General features: G+C 32.4%; 1 protein-coding gene across 4 annotated transcripts in view; it reads right to left on the bottom strand.

Annotated features, from left to right (window-relative positions):
* The window catches only part of LOC106464279 (probable ubiquitin carboxyl-terminal hydrolase FAF-X), a 155167-nt gene extending 133285 nt beyond the window's left edge, over nt 1-21882 (bottom strand). Inside the window, exons 1-3 of one of the 4 annotated variants that reach the window (XM_022392384.1) lie at nt 21847-21882; nt 9045-9264; nt 3571-3769 (exon numbers count right to left, since the gene is read on the bottom strand). In XM_022392384.1, the coding sequence (XP_022248092.1) occupies nt 3571-3769; nt 9045-9149 (304 nt within the window). In that variant the 5' untranslated portion in view covers nt 9150-9264; nt 21847-21882. Of the gene's footprint in view, nt 1-3570; nt 3770-9044; nt 9280-21562; nt 21775-21846 lie in introns of those variants that run through there. The other 3 variants (XM_022392395.1, XM_013924410.2, XM_022392391.1) reach the window with 3 other exon arrangements.

Raw genomic sequence — 21882 nt, 5'->3', positions numbered from 1 at the left:
AGAACAAAGAAAAAAGTTTCATCGAAATCAGTGCACCTGTTTCCCTGTGAAAAGTGAACAAAATCACGTCCAAAACCTCACCAAAGCAGGTTTTTGAGCGGCCGCCATTTTCTTTCCAAAAGGCGTATGACAGTTTCAAGTAGCCTATAATCTTCTTACACATCTATAAAACAAAGAAAAAGAGTTTCATAGAAAATGGTGCACTCGTTTTCCCGTGAAAAGCGAACAAAAACACATCCAAGAGCGTTACCAACAAACAGACAGAAATTGAGATAAGGCTTGTTTCGGCTTCTCTGGTGTATGAAACGTGAAGATATGCAAAAAGTACACTATTCTAAGCAATGTACAAACAAAACTCTTATTTTATTTATATAGATTACAAAATCAACTAGATAACACGATAATGTTCAAAGTATCTCCGAATGACCATAATACTGGAAAACCCGTTACTGATGGTTTGTCAAGAAAAAAGTGATAAAATTATCTGAAAGAAGTGCTTATATACAGTACCAGGATAGAGGGTGCATTGATGTAGGTGGAGAGTATGACAAGACAAATATCGCTAAGGGCAACTGAGTGAAGCATATAAGACTGGAGCAAGTGAGAATAAATCAGACTAATGCTTAGAAGGGCAAAGAAGAAACCCTGGTGGTCGAGTAATAGCCACAAGTGGCAGCGACGGTAAGTATATTTTGGAACTATCATTTTCTCTTCCATTTCTTTGTTGTCAGTTTTTTTTTCTGTTACAGGCAACATGTATGAATGATTTGGATTAGACAAATTACAATACAACAAAACAAAAAATCACATTAGAATTATTATTCACGAAAAAAAATTGATTACCAAAAAACTCCAAATGGATTAGCTGTTTATTTTTTTATTAATGTTGGAAAGTAGTCTGATATTGCTTTGCTCCTAAATTTTATATCAAACAATACAAAAACAATCATCATAATCATAAACACATTTTTTCTTTAATACTTATCATGTTATCCACACTTCAGTCATTTCTACAACAGTTAAAGTGATGAAGAATTACTTTATCATTTCAAATACATTCCAGTACTTGTAATAAAAAATACAGCCTCATGAAGAATTATAAGGAACAAAATGGTCATTATGTCTTATACCTCAGGCCAATATCATAGCCAATAAATGAATTAATACATACTGAATAACTCAAATGATGATAAAATCTAAAATATGTTTACACTTTACAACATTAAGCATGTGTACTCATCTACTAGCTTCATAGCAAATACAATTAAATAAAATATCAAACTAAGATGATGGTTTCAACTATAACAGTTGCAGCATCCTCGAATATAACAACGAAGGATACTGCTAGAAATCAAACTATTGCATTAGTAAAATAATTTTATGTTTATGTGTTAAAAGTTTTAAAGATGTGAAATGATAAATATTGAAAATGTACAAACTATGGAATCATACATGCACTATGAGCTGTGATATCTTGTATAACAATACATATAAAACTAAAACATCCATTTTGTCACAAAACACTAATCCTCATTCTATGGGCACTGAAAGATATAAAAAACAAAACCATCATTTGTTCTGTTTTAATTTACATAAAAGTGTAGTATGAAATCTTCCAACTGAGCCATCACTTGTGACATACACCGAAAGTATATTAATAAATATAAAGAGGTGTTACTTAAAATTAATGTCAGTAACAAATATACACTAAATTAAATAACACACACACACAGAAAAAAAAAGATTTCAAAGAAAGCAAATTAAGGAAAAAAATACATATGCATTCTGCCAGAAGAATATATAAGTACAAGTTACAAAAAGAAGGAATAACACTAAGCAATTTTATCAAATTTATGTTTCACACCTGCTACATTTATTAATATAAATGTCTGTGTGACCAAATTCTGGAAATTTTAAAGTACACTTTTATCATTAGCTTTATGCTCACTTATAATTTCTTTTTATTCATTATGTCTCTGCTTTTCTATTGTTTCTTCTTCTTCCAAACACTTTTCAATTGACTTCCATTTTTTCATTTCTTGGCAGATTGACTTGAAACGTGGTAGGTTTATACCTTGGTTCAACACACCGAGAAACATTATATTTTTTTGATGTTAGCCTTTTTTAAAGATTTGATAGGGTCAAAGGTCAAATAACCCAAAAATATATATTTGAACTCCTATGCAGTCATATTTACAGCAGTGAAGATAAATATTGGCCCAAAATTTTTCATGTACCCAACATACTGATATAAAAAAAAGTTGGATTTGTCCATTTTTAGTTTTCTTAGAGAGAGCAGTGCTCAGAAAAAATACAATATTTGGGTTTTTGACTATTTTACATGAGAATTAACACAAAGATGCTTTTCTATAGGTCCTACACAATTACAAATAAGAATGGTGAATTTGCTAATTTTTTTTAATTATTTGGTGTGTGTGTGGGGGGGGGGGATCAAGATGCTAAAAAAAAAGAATAATTTTAGGGTTTCAAAGCAATTACTCCATCATATTTCAGCAAAGTTACATGGGATTTGGTACAAACAATATTTCTTTATATGTCCCACACAAACACATACAAAAATGTGAGGTATACCCATTTTTTGTCATTTTAGGGAGGGTCAAAAGGTTGAATAAACCCATAATTTTTTAGGGGTTTTGATCAATTACTGAACCTTGTTTCAACCAATTTACATGGGATTTGGTACAAAGATACCTTCTTGCAGATCTCAAGCAGTGACATAGACAGTTTTTAATTTTTCTATCTTTTTTCAAAATTTTTATGGTGTCAAAATTAGCCATGTTGGGATTGTATAGCAGAGATATGTTGTATTTGCCTGCAAATGTGGCCTCTTTAATTTCTGTAGTGCAGTTTCTCTTCTTTTAAACTTCTGTAACAAGTTTCTTTATGAAAAATTTTACTAAAATAATCAGTTATACAGAGAAAAGATATATTCTTTCACTGAAAGAATCAAAATGTGAAACTTTGTCACTTCAAAATTTTTAGTTTTACTACTTCCTGTATTAATTAAAGAACTAACCTATTTAAAATTGGCACTGTAAAATACAACTGTATGGTAACTTATCTATATATATATAAAGATGAAATGTGTTTTTCCTTGCATCCTAACTCCTCCAAGCATATTAGGATACTCTCAACCAAAATTTGTAAACACTGTGAACTATGGGGGTCAAAATTGAACATAACCCTATTTCTATTTTGTAAAGCCTATTGGTTAATTACTCCCAGTCTATTGAATCAACCTCCAACAATTTTGACAGGTTGATGCTTTATACAATGTTGAATATTCTAAAGTGATTCAAGGGCAAAGTATGAAGGTTGCTAGATTGTTTCTTAAAAAACCATGGTAGATGGAGAGCACACTGCAAATGTTGTTTATGAAGAAGCTTTGTTATAATTTTAAAATTTTGAAATAAAGTTTATGTTCACGTTATTACTCTGAAATATATGGTTGCTGTTAAACTTGTATTGTTTTAATTATGTTTTAAACATTCCCCATCAGTTGATGGAAATTTCAGCTTGTCCATCATAATTTATAAAAATTTTACATACCTTTTTTACACAAGTCAATAGATGCATCTAAAAGTATTTCTAATTCTCCTTTTGGTAGCACAGGAACCACCCACCGAGGTCTGTTTATCATCTCATCTAGTCGAGCTAATTCAGCATGAGGAAAGTCTGGTTCCTGTCCCTCCAACAATTTATGGTTATCTGCATCTTGCTCTCCACTTGATTCAGTCTCTTCTGGAGGCTAAAAGTTGATAAAAATTGTTAACAAAAGTGCAAAATGGTCAAGTTAAAAAAGATGCAACAAATAATCTTTTTTAACAATATAACAGCAAGTAAGCTACATATATCACAGTGATGTTTAACAAGTAAAACATTTTTATATCCTACAAACTTTTAACTACAAATATTTTAAAATGCTCACAATATTTAAAAAACTACCTTATCTATTCATGTTGCATAATTGAAATAATCTACAATTAACAGCCATGGTGTGCTCACAGAAAATCTGAAGCATGCTGAAAGTCATTTTAACTGTTATTTGGACTGTTAAAAGTAGATTTACACTAAGATTCTTTCTGAAGTTATGTTATTTTAACATATCATGCATTTTTATTTTCTTGGAATATTATACTATTTATTCTGAATTTATCCTTTATCCTGTGTTATGTCCAGGTTTCACATAACACACAATAGAGACAGCCTTTAACCCACTGGCTGCTCATTCACCATATAGGGTATGGTCTGCCTCCAGCAGTCGAATGCGAGTGTGCTGTAAACAGTGAATGGTTCACAAAAATTCCATGCACATTTAAAGCAGCTGCAGTCAAAGGGTTAAGCTGATTTCATTCTAAATGCCTTTGTTTTTGTTAAGTTTCTAGTAAATAATACCTGTTCTGCATGGGAATATATTGCTGCAATAGTACACATAATACAAGTGTGTTAACAGCAGTGTCCTTCCATAGAAGTTCAGGTGATATCTAGAGGCCATGGCCTCATTTATGTCGTTTTGAGTAAATACATTTCTTGCAGAGTTTGGAATACTGGATTTAATCATTCTGGTACATGGATTCAACTTGAATAGTTAAATATAGTTGTTCCAGTAGAAGCAATCATCCTATGAAATTTGTAAAAGCAAGTACATACACACATTGTCCATGTTTTATATCAATCATAATAAAGATTGTTCCTTTCATGTTTCACTTTGTGTACAGTCTTTATTTCATTCATTTTCATGACTCTGAGATGGGGATGGTAACAAGCCATGGAGGGATGGGCTGATCATCGGACTCAGCAATATCATCCAATGTCAGACCCAATTCAGTCAACTGTGCCTGGATATAAAGGCCAAATGTAGGAATGGAAGACAGCCTATTTACAAAAAAGCACAGTCCATCAAGAAAAGAAGACACAACATGAGCTTTGCAGCATGTTACAAGGAAAGTTGAAAATGTCCAAAATGAAGTGGAAGTTCATAGGACTCAGAGTACAAACTTTGGACCAGAGAAGTGCAGAAAGCTCTTAATGATGTACAGGGTCCAACAATTTCAAGGCATAGTCTCTGACTGAACCATAGACCTTATATCCATAATCCAGCTTTGATAAAATGAGGGCACAACAGAAGTTCAGCATGGAACATCTATTCACTCACCAAGAAGTGGAAGAGAGGATGTTCATTCAATTGTAAACTTGACACAAAGCTGCTTAATGTATAGAATAAATGACAGTTTATGGTTGAGGAGAAGTTCTCAGAACTTTGCCTCAGCCACCTCAGGAACAATGGCACCACCCAGACAGAGTTCTGGATCAGGGTGCAATCCCTACCAGCAGCAAAAATGCACAAAAAAATATGTAATTTATTGAATGGCAGCTTCAGACTGCCCTCACTTGCTTGTTGGGGTGGACCACTCAAATTGTTTCACTTTTTTGTCATCTATGACCACGATGCCCAACAGAAAATCTGAAAGTCAGTGAAAAGGAGGCTGTTTGCAACAGTAAGAAGTAGTTGTTCAATAATAGCATTGATCTTAACACTGTAGAGTGTGACACCAAGTTTCTTTATGAAGGATTGGAACAATGTCAAACCCACATAGGCTTGGAATGACCTGTCATTTAAAAGATTCCAAATAAAACTAGGTATTCTGTCATGTAACCCATATGAATGGAGGTATTGTAATATGCCAAACCTCCATGCAGTGTTAGATGTCTTCTTAAGATTAAAAAACAATCAAAGTATCAAAAGAAGATGCCTTTGATAGCCAAACCACTGGCATTGGAATATCAGAGAATGTTTAGAATATAGGGCCTCATCTTAAAGTTCAAATAGCCTGCCTTGACAGAAGCAGGTGGATATGGAGATAAAAATGCCAAAACAAAAATGTGGGAAGGCCACATTTCTCCATCTTTTTGAGTGGATATACATTACACAGGCAAAACTCTTTAGCTGGAGGAACCAGTGAGAATCTTTGACTTGAGGATGGTAAACAACTCTTTCTCAACAATCACTCCTCTTTAGGAATTCAAAGTAGCAATGAAGTATTAAACTGAATAGGAGTATCCCCTATGGATCTTAATTTCAAAAGGACAATGAAGAACTCGCACCAAAAAATGTGGTGGTAAGTCCAGCACTCTCAAAGCTGGATGGGTCTTGGTTTGTGCCTGTTGGAGTACAAGGGCAAGAGATAAGAGTTCTTGGTTGACACAGGAGTGGCCAGAACTCTGGTGGATCTTGCTGTATATCAAGCACCACAAGTAAAACCACTACTCAAGTCATTCGAGATGATATTTGTTCTGGCAAATAGAGATGAAACATAATATTGTGCTTTGATTATGAAATTTTGCTAACAGAATGAAGGTAATTGTTACCATCTTCAGTTCTGGCATTAGAATAGTGGCATAGAAGTACTGTGAAGGTTGTTCATCAGTTTTATCAGTACAATGGTAGTTATCCAATGTTGGCCAGATCAAACCCAGGAACAGTGGACTACATGAGGGTATGTGGGAGGAGGAGACATAGTACTCCCATGTATGAAAGTGGTGTTCTAGGATTTACTACAGTCAAAATCAAGTGCACAGATTCCACGTAACTGGGATAGAGCCCACACATGAAACAGACTATTTCCTGTCCAAGGGGGTATGAAGTTCCACTGTTGTTCTACAATTATGAATAATCAGTTAAACAGCTGCATACTGAGACAGTCATTGACATGGTGCACAACGTGGAAGTAATGAATGCTAGTGGTAATGCTAAAGGTTACCTCTGAAAGTTAATACATAGACACCAACACCCCAGAGTGTGCTAACTGATGATTGTGCAAATAGTCTAGACTCAACACAGTAGCAATTAAGTGACCTGTTGGCAGACTAAAGTACAATGGATGTTAAAAGATGGAATCATACAGTCTTCAGGGAATGGTTGGTTGTCTACAGACTATCAGAAAGAAGGAATGTACATTCAGGTTCTGCACTGATTTTGTCTGGGTGAGTAAATTAACTCACATTGATATCTTTCTATTACCATTAACAGACGAATGTCTGGATGAACAGGAAGCAGTGCAATGGTTCAATACATTAAGCCTGACATTTAAATATTAGCAAGTCAAACTGGATGACTAGAGCTGTTTTCAGCATGAGAGATGGCTTGTGTAACATGCTTGCCACTTTCAAGAGGCTAATGAAACATACACTGAAATGGATGCAATGGGAGAAGTGCCTGATCTTTGTGAGCCACATCTTAGTTTTTGGTCACGTGTTCCAGTCTATGACTGAGAATCTGTAAATAGTAATCCAGCAGATAAAAAGGAAGGCTTGAAACTCAACCAGGAAAATGTGCATGGAAATAGAATTCCTTGGTCATATTGTCAGTAGATGTGGAATCTATCCTGCAAAAATAGCAGTAGTGTGAAATTGGTCTCAAAATAAGTTAATGAGTGCCAGGAATGAATGCCCTACAATGGATTAGAGCATGACCACATATGAAACCCAAAGAAATGTTGCTTGACCAAGGTAATCAATGGATTACTTTACCTCTATAGTCTTTAGAGGGGAGTAATGGTTGTAACCACACAGTTATTAACCTTTTTCAACCTACAAACCTGGCTGAACTTTTAACAAACTGGAATTTATCTAACCTTTTATTTTCAATCTGGACACTTGCTTTGCAAGATTGAATTTGTGATATGTCTGAATCTTGCTCTTCAAATAGTCAGTGTTCCAGTCATTTGCTTGCCAAAGCCTCCTTGTCCTGGTAAGTTGCCATGGAAAAGGATATCCAAGGAGTGACCCCAGGGTTCCAGTAACCACAAGAAAAAGTCAAGGTCAACTATCAATGACAAGAAACCAATGAAAAAGGATCTTCTGCCAGCTGGGCCTCCAACCTAAAGTTTTCTCGAGGGTTACTGATGATCTATTCTTATGGTCCAATGAAATATCACACCAAAGGTGTCAATTGAACCTTAAGCCTTCCCAGTATCGACAGTGGCAACTCTTCCGAAGCAAAATCTGCCCACCAGGCAAACTACAGTCAGTGCTACCCGAGTAAGCAAACAATGCTTTTTTTTGTAACATGTTTTATTACTATTCATCTTCTTGTACAACAAATAAAAAAAAAATTCTACCCTTTTCCAAAATATGACTTTAAAAGTTGTGAGCAAAAGTGAGGCAACATAAAAGATATTCCCTTACACCATCAGTGATTTCAAATCACATACATTTTGTGCATTGTGAATTTTAATTGTCTTTACTGTATTGTTTTTTACTGTTTTACTTTTTTAGTTATGTAAATTAATTATTATTAAAGTGATTGTTACTATCTTTGTTCATTTATGTATTTTGCAAAATGGTTTGATAAAATGTGGTATTTTAAGTCATGCTTCCTGTGACCTTCAATGGAAGTTCAGGTAATATCTAGAGGTTACAGCTTCACTTATGTTTGAATGATGATGACTAGTCACATGAGTAATGCTGGTTGTACTGAGTAAATATACATTTCTTTTGAAGGAATCTTCGATTTAGTCAGTCTAGTACATGGATTCAGTTTCAACAACTAAATACAGAGAATCCAGTAGAAATATTTGTCGTGTGTAAGTGAAAGCAAGCTACCAAGTGTTTGTGTTTTTTATGTCTGTTATAATATTGTTCATTTTGTGTTTTACTTTGTAAACTGTCTCTTATATTCTAATTGTGTTAATAACTTAGTTAGTTACTCAGAGGTTTAGTATTACTTCCTAATCAGCATCTTAACTGAATCTCCTGTTATTAAGCAGACGTATCCCATTGCTCTACCTTTTAATTTAGTTTTACCTGTATATACTACATAATCAAAAATCAAATAAAATACTTTATATGCTTATCAATACCTTTTTTAAAAAATAGAAACTAAAGAGCATGATATTTAAAGCATGTTCAAAGATAGATGTGCCTTTTCATATTATAAGTAATGTGCACGAACACTTAGAATTCAAAATCATTACTGTTGGTCAAATTAAATAACACTTAAAAAACACTTTACAGATACTTACAGGATAAAGAGGAGAGTCTGTTGTAGTCTGGGGTGATTGAACAGGGTTATTATCTTGAGGGGAATCTCCCCCACCTCCTTGGTCCTCTTGCATGACTAGAGTCATGCTTCTTCACAACTTAAGGAGCTTTAAAGTTTGTGTATTGAAGGTTAATTCAAATAACTGGATTTGAAACATGTACAATAGGCCTGCAAAATGTCACTGTTTTCAAGAGAGAGAGCTGAAAGTAAAAATTAAAATTATCTCAATATTGCCTGATAACTCATCTGAAGCTCTAAATACATAATAAACTAATCTTCTCCATCATTAAAAACCCTTAAATACCTGACTTGTAATTTTATCTGCACATGTGGCTACACAAGTAAGATCAAACAAAAACAAAGTCTACAGTTTCAAGGCCATGAGTGAGAATGATGTCCATTACATGGTACTGAAGTATGCTAATATGCATTTATTTTACTGCCTCACTTCTCTGAATGCATAAAATCTTCACCTAATACTTGGTTTAGGCCACATTATGGAATCTGTCTGCATATACTGTGCACTTAGTTCTTGCACCCGTGTTTTATAACTAAATTAAACCAAGCTTCTCATGAAAACAATTTAAAATATCAAACTCTTGCATATATATTTTACAGATATCCTTATATATACAAATCAAATTCCATCTTCTTTAGTCTAAACTACAAATAATCAACTGATCAAAGGTTCATAGCAGATGTTATGAAATAAAAATTTGTTTGTACAATTAAAAACTAAGTTTGATAATACTGCACTACTTCACATTAGAAAAATATATGTGTACTTATCTGAATATTGTTGAAACATTTTCAATAATATTTCATACAGTTTTAATACAATGATGATATAATTAACAACTATTATATAAATGAGATTTTATAATAGTTTTACTACACTATTAGCTATAAAAAACATTGATTTCATTTACCTAACCACCTCTAGTGAAATGGCAACAACCATAATTATTTTTAATGGTAGGTTGCAAACAAGTCAAGAAAGAGTTGCCTCCCCCTCCTTGAAGATAAGAGTGCAATCTCCTTATGTGACCTTGTGTAAAATGCATATCATGACTGTCCTAGGTGTTATTATTATTATCAGCTCCACTTAGTATGGCAGTCCCAGGTGTTTTCCCATGCACATACTTGCTGTACCAATTAAGAAATGCAACCACTGTGATGACAGGTGAGTATTGACATCCGAGCCCCATAAATATTCCTTCACAGACATTTTACTAGCACTTAATAGAATGTAATCAGTAAATTTTCAGAGTTAAAACAACCCAGTAAATTTTCATCACTGAATACAGTGTTTCACAATTCTAGTGTCTCTGTTTTCTTTTTTTGCAATTTTGGTTTTTCATGCTACTTCTACAATAATTTCATAAAAGTATTTTATAAACATTTAATATTCTTTATCTCAAAGAGAGTTAAATTTTCATGTATTTTTTGTGTAGTACTAATAACGTGGAGCCTACTAGACTTGTCAATGTTATAAAAACAAGTTAACTGTAGATGTTTTTTCCCCAATTTGTTCACTGTGGGTCAAAATCAAAGGTATGTAAAAAATAGCACTTCAGATTTATCTTTTGTCTCTCACAAATCACTGTACAATAAGCTTTTCAGCTATACCAGAACTCATCAGTTGGACAGGACTATGAGTTTCAAAGATTATAAAAATGCTATTTACATATGTAGTATAATACTGTAAAAGATATGGTTTAAGTGCTGAAAGCCAACAAACATTGAAGAAACTAATAGGCCTAAAATTATTACACTGTACAACAAAAACTTTGCTATTATAGAAAACTCAAGTGATTCAGGATAATTTGATGGTGCTGATTTCAAAAATATAATCAGCATCTGTCCATCACCTCTAGATTTTCAATTATTGTAATATCTCAATATTTTATCAGCAGTATGTGAAATACCATGAATCAACTCAGCATAATAGATTTATGCTGTAAAATTAAGTTTACTTGGACAGTTTAATGGGTAAAAGGCATACATTTTTTTTCAAACACTGAATGGGTTGTATTGGTGTCAAATTCCAAATATATTCTTCATATATGCTACTTGTTCTCGATATAACTGAAGCAAATTGCACCACTTTTGCTTCATTCCCACGCTCACCTGCTCCACCCGGGAATCACGAAACCCGTATGTGCTCAGTTTGCTAGAACATTCAAGAAGTCTCTCGATTGAGCATAATAGGAGCAGGGTCAGACTCCTCCCTCTCAGTTGCTTTTCACTCACCAGCCACTTTGCCTAGCTCTGCACACAGTAAAAACAGTTTAATCTTCTTCCTCACATCATACCTATAATATAATCCAATTTTGCAAAACCCTTTTTTCTAATATTTAATCTCTAATTCTGTAAACATTTTTATTTTTTAGAAGATTATTTGAAATCTTGCTCCAATTCAAGTCAAAAAGTGCAAAAATCACCCAATATTTTTTGCTGCAACTGTGGAAAATATGTGTTGTACAGTATGCACATCTGGCTTGACAAAATGGTTAAATAAGAAGAGAGCAAGTGTGCCACTTGCAGTTCCCATGATATGGTGTGAGCCCAAAGATCATCTAACTGACTGTTATTTTTGCATGACTACTATGTAAAAATAGTGCCATATCCACCAGCAAATTGGGAAACCAAAGTGTTATCCTGCAAAGAAGAGAATGAATCATTTTCATCCTCTTCATCAAGTAATTCTATTCCTGTGGCACCTCAACATAAACTGCCTCATCTGATCACACAAGAAGAGCTAAATAATCTGATTCATAACCTGTCTCCATCAAAGCAGCATGGGAAATTTCTTGGCTCTTGTTTACAGCAATGGAATTTATTAGCTCCAGCAACAAGGGTTTCAATTTACCAAAGTCATCATCAATGTCTTGCTTTTCACTACAGCATGCAAATTACTTTGTGTATCTGTACAAATGTTGATGCACTAATGGAAGAATTAAGTACTGAACATCATCCTCAAGAATGGGGACATTTTATTGACTCATCTAAAGTTAGTCTGAAAGCTGTAACTTTGCAAATTGGGAAAATTAAGCCATTGATTCCTGTTGCTCATGCTGTGAACATGAAAGAAATTTATCAAAGCATGCAGATTATACTTGAGGCCATCAAATATGATCACCATAGCTGGAACATATGTGGTGATCTAAAAGTTTTTGCATTTCTGCTGTGCCTTCAGAGTGGGTATACCAAACATTGTTGCTTTTAGTGTCTCTGGGACAGCCAAGATGATAAAAATCATTTCAAAAAGAAGGAATGGCCAGTGAGAGAGAATTACATATCAGGGAAACAGAATATCAAGTACCAAACTTTAGTAATTCTCAAAATGTGTTTCTGCACCCACTTATATTAAACTGGGACTCGTGAAGAATTATGAAAAAGGAATGAACAAAGATGGTAATGGTTTCAGATATCTGTCTGACAAGTTTCCAAAAAATCAATGAAGCAACAATGAAAGAAGGTATCTTTGTTGGGTCACAGATTCAGGAAGTGCTGGTGGATGATGTTTTTGAAACAGCATGCAATCAGAAAGAAACTGCTGCCTGAAAATCATTCAGACTGTTTGTCAAAAATTCCTTAGGAAATCACAGAGATAAAACTATGCTGTGATGATTGATGATATGCTCAAGAATTACAGTAAATTAACATTTTCCTAAACTGAAATTGTATTTCTGATAAATACTTACATCCTCTCACAATATAGCTTTTCTCGATTAGTACTGCCCACTATTGGCACAAATTTTCAACACTCACTTTCCACTTCTGCATATACACATGTAAATTATTAATAACCAGTGCCTCCACCACACTTGCACTCGTTAATCACTTCAAGATTGGTCACATTCAGGGGTTCTCAATCTTTATGCTACCATGGAACCTTTATTCAAAAATTTGCTTGCAGTGGAACCCTATCATATATATATATATATACATATGTGTGTGTATAAAAGAGAAACACATTATATGTATTATATCATTAATGTAGGTGAAATTGAAACATAACATCAGATTAAATTTAATAATATACAAGTTTGAAGTTCTTAATTTTATAAAAAAATATTTAAAAACAACCTCAAACTCCATTAGTGTGAGAATTGTGACATCTTGTTCTCTAGTCATCATCTCTTCTTTAATTTATTTACCTCCCCTCCAAGAACTAAAATATTTGACATAATATAGTCTCTATAGTATCATCTAGCTGACGTGATAGAAATTTTTTATATCCTTCAATCTTATTTGTCTAAAAAGCAAACATATAAAAATTCAGATCCCTCCTGTCACATTCTATCTTTTACAATTTGCTAATAGGTTTCCCTGAAGTCCACTCATTATATTTATAGCCAATAGAAAGCTTAGATTTCAGCCAATCAGTTGCCATATTTTTTTATCACTTAGGTGGCCAGAAAAATTGTGACAGTTACAGTTTATTTTTTATATTACTACCATTACAAATTTTTTTCTGGTGGAATCCATGAAAACAGTCCATGGAACCTTAGGGTTCTGTGGAACCCATGTTGAGAAACCTTGGGTCAGAAGACCTACATCACATATCAACGAGTGTCAAGAGACTGTAGTGGTAATTCGACATCATCCAACACCTGGTGGTATCTGGAATTGTACATCAGTTCTGCATTACTCGGAGGAACACCTACCTCTTCACCTTGAAAGAGGAATTGGTAGGGAAGACAAGCTTCCGTACCAAAATCTGTCTCCACTTTCGCACATTTCCAACCCCACCAACACCTGATCCACTATGAACTGACATCTAGCAGATGGTAGGAAGAGGGACTGCAAACCAGGGATGCATCTCCAGTCCAAAATCAGGCAGCTTTGAGCATTTTTCATCGGTAAGAGGAAGGATACTGGCCAGACTTAGCTGGACCATCTTCATCCAACACCTGACCCCCCAGAAAGTGCATCCTGAGGATGGTATGTAGGGGGAATGTCTCAGCCTGAGGGACAAACTGCAATATATATATAGTCATGATATGCAGAGTGCTTCAACCAAAACCTGGCAGTATCTGGAATTGTATATCAAGTCTCCAGTAGGAATTGCTATATGCCATCGACACCTACAGAATGCCACTGTCCTTCTCTCAACTGAGTGGTATGATGCCTCACTTAGGATAACAGGGCTCCATGGTCCACCACCCCAGTGGCTAGGAACTGGAATGTAGCAAGGACTCCCATAATCCACTAGATTAAAGGAGGGAAAAATGCATTGGAGAGTCTGGAGGACCACATCACTGGATATAGTGCAACGGGTGACCATGATACCCTATTTTAAAAAGTAGAGCTACCAGGTCGATGGAATCAATTGGCCAACAACCAGCAGCATCTGGAATTGTACATAAGGTCCACGGTAGGAAGAGTCTCAATGCCACGTAGAATCAGAGATGAGCAGTAATCCCTGTCTGCTTTACTCATGTGTTTCCATGAGTGTATGGTCTGGGATGAACATATTTATGAAACAAAAGACCACTAGAGAAAACAATTAGCAGTCCTACAGTACATCCCATCTCTACGGTGTGCGTAACCTAATCCTGCGATGTATTTGTTTCATCAAAGATGACAAGTGAACAGATACACACAACCAACACCTGGTGGCATCTGAAATTGTATATCAGATCCACAGTAGGAAGAGCTACAACGTAATTGACATTGAGCATGGTCACAGGATGGATGGTGCAGATTTTTTTAAAAAGGTATTATCTGTAGTATAAAGGAAAATATTGGCAAATTTGCAAGCAAAAATAAGAACATCTGTACAGTGCTATTGCCAATTGAGAAGTGATTAATGAGTGCAAATGTGGAGAGGGCGCTGGTTATGATAGGAGTGTTTTGCTGTCCTTTGGTGGTGAACTACTGCATAATAATTTACATGTGGATATGCAAAAGCAGGAGACAGAACATTAGTGGTGAGCATTGAAAATTTGCACCAATAGAGGGCAGTACTAATCGAGAAAAGCTATATTGTGAAAGAGGGTAAGATATCGTATTGGAAAATGAAGTCTAGGATGTTACTAAAGATGCACTTCTTGCAGTCCCATTTAGACTTCTTTCCAAATGATCTAAGTGCAGTGAACGATGAGCTTCCACCAAGATATTTCTATAATGGAATCCTGTGATGATGGGAGATTACTGTTGGTTCTTACAGCATAAAACTGAGAAAGTACACAAAAGGTGCAACAAGTCAAGCAGATATTTTGTAACAAAAGAACTAAAAATAATACCATGGTGAAAGTTTTGAATATAGCCTGAATGTATTTTCAGTATATAATCTTATTATACTCATTCCTTTTTAAACTGGTATTGCTATTATGTATGGTTTTGAACATTCTTAAATACAATTTTCAATTACTAAATCAGGTTATTAAAGAAAAAGTTATTTTCACGATATATAAGAATATTATGAATAAATCTGTCATAACTCAGAAACTAGAGGCACCTGATCACTAATTTTCAACATGACTTTTAGAATCAGCATAGTTAAATTACTCAGAAACAGTTGCATTTTTTCTAGAAGCAGAGACAATTTTTTTTGTTGGCTAGATTTTAATAAAAAGTTTAACTGCAGATGCTTTTTCAGCATTTAAATCATAACTTTTAAAGTATTATACTACATATGTAAATAGCATTTCATAGGATCATTTGTCTCTCATCATTCAGCCCAACTGAGGAGTTCTGGTAATGAATGAAAAGCTTATTAGGCAATGATTTGTGAGAAATGAAATGCTATTTTTTACACACCTCTGATTTTAAGCTACAATGGACAAATTAAGGGGAATGAGGATAAAAAAACACAGTTAACTTGTTTGTATAACAACTACTAGACTTATAAATTTTAATTCATTTTCTTTGTGAATTTACTGAAATGACTAATTGTAATTATAATTTGTATGAACAAGTAAACTAAAAATATCTTTGTTTTATTTAGAAAACTGGTCACAACATCCCAAGTTTGTTTTTTGCTTAAATTTCATTATACTGTTTTTTTTTCTGTAATTAATTTATACACACATAAATACTGTGCATGTTTTAATGTTTTGTTAATTAATTGGAATATGCATTTATCATCTGCAACACTGTAAAGTTCTCTAAATCAAAGAAGTTACACTGTTTCCTATATTTTTTGTGTTTACTATTCTATTTGTTTTTTAACTGATGAGATCACAAATTTTGAATGTTCTTTCAGTGTCTGTGGTTAAACACTTTTTTTTGGTATTTTGAGTATTATGATTTTATAAAGAACAAGTTGTGCTACATTTTTAAGATATATCTGTGAATGTTTGTACCACATGCTATACAAGTTTATGCATTTTCCTAAAGAGTATGATTATCAACAGTTTTCACAGGTCCATTAGACTTTTGTCTTATGCATACTTAAGCTATAAATTAAATGTTATGATACTCCTTGTACGAATTTGTAATTTTTACATCTGTTAAAACACTATTTTCTACATTCTTATGGTAGTTTGAATGTGTTAATCTTTTTTTTACTTGTTATAATAAATTTTATTCTACATTTTATTTCAAAAACATTTTTATGTAATTTTAAATTTACCAGAATAAGTGCTATTTATAGCATTCAATGTTTTTCTAAATAAGCTAATTTATAAATCTTTGGGGTATATTTTGCCAATATTACTGCAAAATGACTTAAATTATATTTCATGTAAGCTTTACCTTAACGTCTTTATTGAGTAATTCCCTTTCTACAGAACTCACTTTTCTAATCTTGAAGTATTTACAAAGAAGAACATTTGAAAATTGTACTTTATTTAGAAAATAACCACTAACCTTTTTTGGATACAATAAGCACTCCTTAATTTTAAACTTGTCACATTCGAACTATTCAACCAAATTGCAAATCTTTTTGTAAACTTTACTAAACAGTATCTAGTTTCAGGTTTAAAAAGTCTCAAAATTTGATTTACTTTTCTTATAATTTGTTATGTTGTGAAATTTCTAAAATTTTGTTGGGATACTGCTTTGTAAAACATTAAAAATACTTCGTTTCATCTCAAATTTTAATTATTTTTATTGTTAATCAGAAATGTTCTACTTATATATATATATATATATATTCAGTTTCAACTTGATACATATTCATAACTTATTTATTTTCATACTTTATTTTAATTACTGTAGTAGATACCACTTCCACCCCAAAACTGACAAAGATTTATCAGTGACCTACAGCCTAATCTGTCACAATAATATATAGATATGTAAAATTTAAAGACAAAGGAACTGCTGGTCCATATTGGCTGTCCACTAAACTTTAAAATAAAAACACTCAAAGTCAGCCTTATTCAAATATTTATTAACTCTTCCCTTAAATTAACTGTATCCATCGCTTCTGAAGACAAGTAATTCCAAAGTCCAAACACCCTGTTCGAAAAATAAACCTAGGTAACAGTATTTTTGCTGACAATATTCTTGATTGAAATCAATAATATTCAATAATTAAAGATCTGAGCCACTGGAATATTTTGGTGTCACTTACTGTAATCTCTAAACCTATATAATTTAGGCTTACTTGATGTTTTGTCATACATTAATATTTATGTAACTTCAAACAAGTACAATGTAACATAAAAAAATAATTTCTGCAATCAAAAGAGTGCCTGAGGAAACTTTAAAAAAATTCACAGATCTGTCATTTGTTCATAAGTCTTCAATTCTTCCCAATAAATCCCTCTGCTCAGGAGCAACTTCTAATCATATCCCCACAAACCCATAAAATTACTTAATTCTCACACCACTATATATTTAATGTACATTGACATAAATATTTTATAATCTCCTCTACAAAATGGTATTTAAACTCTGCCTTTAGCTATTTTCAAAGATGAACTCATTAGTAGTTATGTCACACCCTGTAAGGTCATAAAAGGGTGGGAATGAAAGGCTGTACTAATAAAATCAGGAAAAAAAGGAAAATTATGAGAAACAAAACCTTCAGAATTATACTTTTAAGGGATGATAGTTTCTTAGTGAGTATAAACCTATGCTTTCGAATGGCCAAAAAAATTATACAAATTTATGTGTGTTGTTTATAAGCAAGACTCCAGACTCCTCAGAGCTATGCAGAAATGCAAGTTGGAAATTTTCTCATCTTTCTTTGTGAAGTTCACTAAATAAATGATAAAAATATCAATTCTAAAACATTTTTGAGCAAAAAAGTGTTGAAATAGAGTAGAATTACTACTTTTATTTCAATTTTGATATTTTACAAGCAGGTGCTCACTACTCCAGACAGTGCTTTTGTTTAGTATTAATTGTGCCTCAGCTTTTGGTTTTCAGATAACGATACAGTTGGTTTTAATTACTTTTATCTGTGTGAGATAGGTATATAGATATTAAGTGCTACATATAATTTGGTTTAAATGCTTTAGTGGGTGAAGTGTAACAGAGATTGGCCAAGTGATCTATTGTGGATTGGACTTGGGCAATTAGTGGAATTTTATAATTGATTAATCATCAGGTTCATTAATTGATTACATTCAAGTAATAGATTATTTCTCTGTGAGACTGGGATAGTTGGAAGTTCAATTGTGGCTAAATTAATCAATTATTTTTATGTGACACTAATCAATATACCTGATGCTCATAGGTAATTGATTATATCAATTGAGTTACCTGACCAACTCTGTAGTTGATTGTTTGTTGAGTCCTTAATGAATTCAACATGAATTTCAAAATGTCATTAAAAACATATGAAGAGTTATAAGTACATAGTACACACTCTTAACATGTCTGATACACTGGCAAAACTAGAAGAAAACATAAATTGCTAATAATATCAAAAAGATTATTGGAACACAAACTTCATAAATTTTGAGATGAACATTTTTAATTTTTAAAAATCATCTTACTGTGCTGGAACTATTTATTTAGTAATTTCAAAAAGAATTTATGCTGTGGATATCATTAACTATATTAATTGATATAACCGATTACCTATGAGCACTCATTACACTAATTAGTGTAACACTAACTTAAAATAACCAATTAATGTCACAAAAACTAATTAAAATACTGTTTCTGATTATTCTATCTATCCAGTAACCTTAATATTATCGTTATGACTTTTCATTATTTTTGATTAATTCAAGTTGTTCATCTTAATCAATTACCTTCACAACTTACAAAAATGATCACTTAGTTCAAAATTAGAGTTTCTGATTATTACTGTTTTTGATTTTTCTAACCATCCAAGTAACTGAAATATTGCCATTATGTTTGTTGTTATGCACAAAACTACACAATGGGCTATCTGTGCTCTGCCCACAACAGGTACCTTGTGAGAATAATTGATTAGTTGAATGTAATCGATTAACAAGAACCACTATTAATTGATTAGCAATTAAAATTGTTAAGTATCACTTGATTTTATTTGAAAACAGACTTGCTCATAAAAAAATATAACAGGGAAGATTACACCTAATAACTGAAGATAAAGAAGAAAATCAGTGATAAATGCCAATAGTTTAAGAAATTTAAATTAACACACAGAAAGGATGATTTACAGAGCCATACAGAACCTAGAGATTTGATATAAAATATATTAAGAAATTCAAAAGAGCATAAGAGAGTCAGCTTTCTGATAAGATTAAAACTAGCAGTGAGGATTATTTTTAAGTATGTTAAAGGTAGGCTAAATATTAAAATAGGGATTGGGCCCTTAAAGGATGCCGATGGAAAGATTTTGTTAAGACTATTTAATGGCTGAATTTTTAAATGTTATCTTCTGTTTTTTTATTAAAGAATATATCACCAATATTCCTCACCCTTAACATTTTATTGATAATATTATAATTCACTTGAACTAGTAAATATTTATCCCTTGGTGATAATTAAAAATACTTTTAGGCTAGAAATAGATAAAGCACTAGGACCATAAAAAATTTTCCCCAGCATTTTAAAGACAGTAAAATATTAGATATGCAAGCTTCTAACACATTTTTCATTCAAAAAAGGAGAGAAAGAGGCGATAACTTCATTCTTTATCTTTTTTTTTCTTAATTTGTGTGAATGGATGGGTAATGTTGTACTCCCTTCCTATAGAAAAATTCTATAACACATAAACCATTATTAAAATACAATTAACATTAAAGAAAAATATTATAACCTTAGAAAATGAAGGCCTTAACTTAACAAGTAAAACAATATATATATATATATATATTGCTAACCTTGCTACATTATACATAGATTCTCAATATATATATATATATATAAATTTTATACTTATCTATCCCATGAATGCATTTGTATGCTTTGCTTATAAGTTTTGTTTATTTACCTTATACTTTTTTATAAAACTAATAATTTTTTCACTGATTAATCATTGAGAAACAAGATTGTGTCTACAGTTTTTCTCTGTGTGTGTGTGCACTAACTATCAAACTATAAAAGTACATCCAACAAGTTACACAATACAGAATTGTAAAAACACAATTTTGTTCTTATAAAAATTAAATGGTATTTCATACTTATACACACAAGGCTTTAAACATGTTTATATTTAAAAAAAAAAACAATAACAAAATCAGCATCCTTAACACTAGTAACAGTTACAAGTTTAATACATACTTTCTGAAGCTTTTCAAAACAGTAAGAAATTATTTATGGAGTTTGTATTTCACTTGTTTTATATGTCAAGTACTCATTCAATAAAATAACATTAACCATGTAATCTTAGTTCTATTCTTCAAAAAGTTTTCTTCTAAAGTAAATATGCTAGAACTAACGATCTAACAATTAAAGTTTAGATACAGTTATTAAAATACAATTAACATTAAACATAAACATTATAACCTTAAAGAAATGAAGACCTTAAATTAACAAGTAAGTCAATAGCTTTTAATTTTATCATTCATAATATACAATTTACATTGTAAGTTACAACTTACAAGTAACTCATTTGATAGATAAATGTTCAACTTCAAATGACGAATGTGACAGCATTTAAAGATTAACCTAAATTTTGGATACTAACAATGTTTGGTCAGTACAGACTTAACTATTCTAGTATACCATCACTAATTTCTGGTATATATGGATCTTTTTATGTTAGTTTTTGCACATTTTTTTTTTTTATCCTGTATCTACTGATCTAATGCATTTCTCTATAGGCTATACTCCCTACACTCCTATTCTTTTTTAGTATTTATAGTAAATTCTAGTGCAAATAAAACTGGCAAATTGTAGTATCATTTATTAGATATACTACTTAAAGTAACAATTTTCTAATCATAACACAATATTTAAAAATTAAAGATCAGGGCAAGGCTTAACCATAACAACGTCATAAGCCTAACATCACCCAAAGTTTGAACTAATGCTGTCGATAACTCACAAATGGGTATATTTTTAAACTTTCACACAATAATAGAGTTTTACACCATGTCCAAACATATAAGCTTGAATATTACATAAAACTTGAACGAAAACGTTGTTTAAACTTACCATCAAAAGTAAAAATTGTTCTTTTCTGATATCAGAACGCTAGCGACACCTGGTTTCGTTCATACGTTAGTTACTCATACAATCTGATGTTTAGAAACACAAGCCCGACTACTATGTATGTTCTACTAGCATCGGCAGTACAGCAGTCGAGGATGGGGGAGTAAATGATTACGAAAATTAGACCAAAATAATCATAAAAGTTATAAAGTTAAAAAAATAATATCTCAATTTCCTTTAAAAATATGTTATATATTTAATACAAAACTACTTGAGTTTTTCTCTACCTGAAACATGCCGGCCGTCGACTCTTACTCCAGTGA

Source organism: Limulus polyphemus, unplaced genomic scaffold (assembly GCF_000517525.1).
Source record: "Limulus polyphemus unplaced genomic scaffold, Limulus_polyphemus-2.1.2 Scaffold58, whole genome shotgun sequence".
Classification (NCBI taxonomy): Eukaryota; Metazoa; Arthropoda; class Merostomata; order Xiphosura; family Limulidae; genus Limulus; species Limulus polyphemus.
This window is presented reverse-complemented; position numbering and strand designations above follow the sequence as displayed.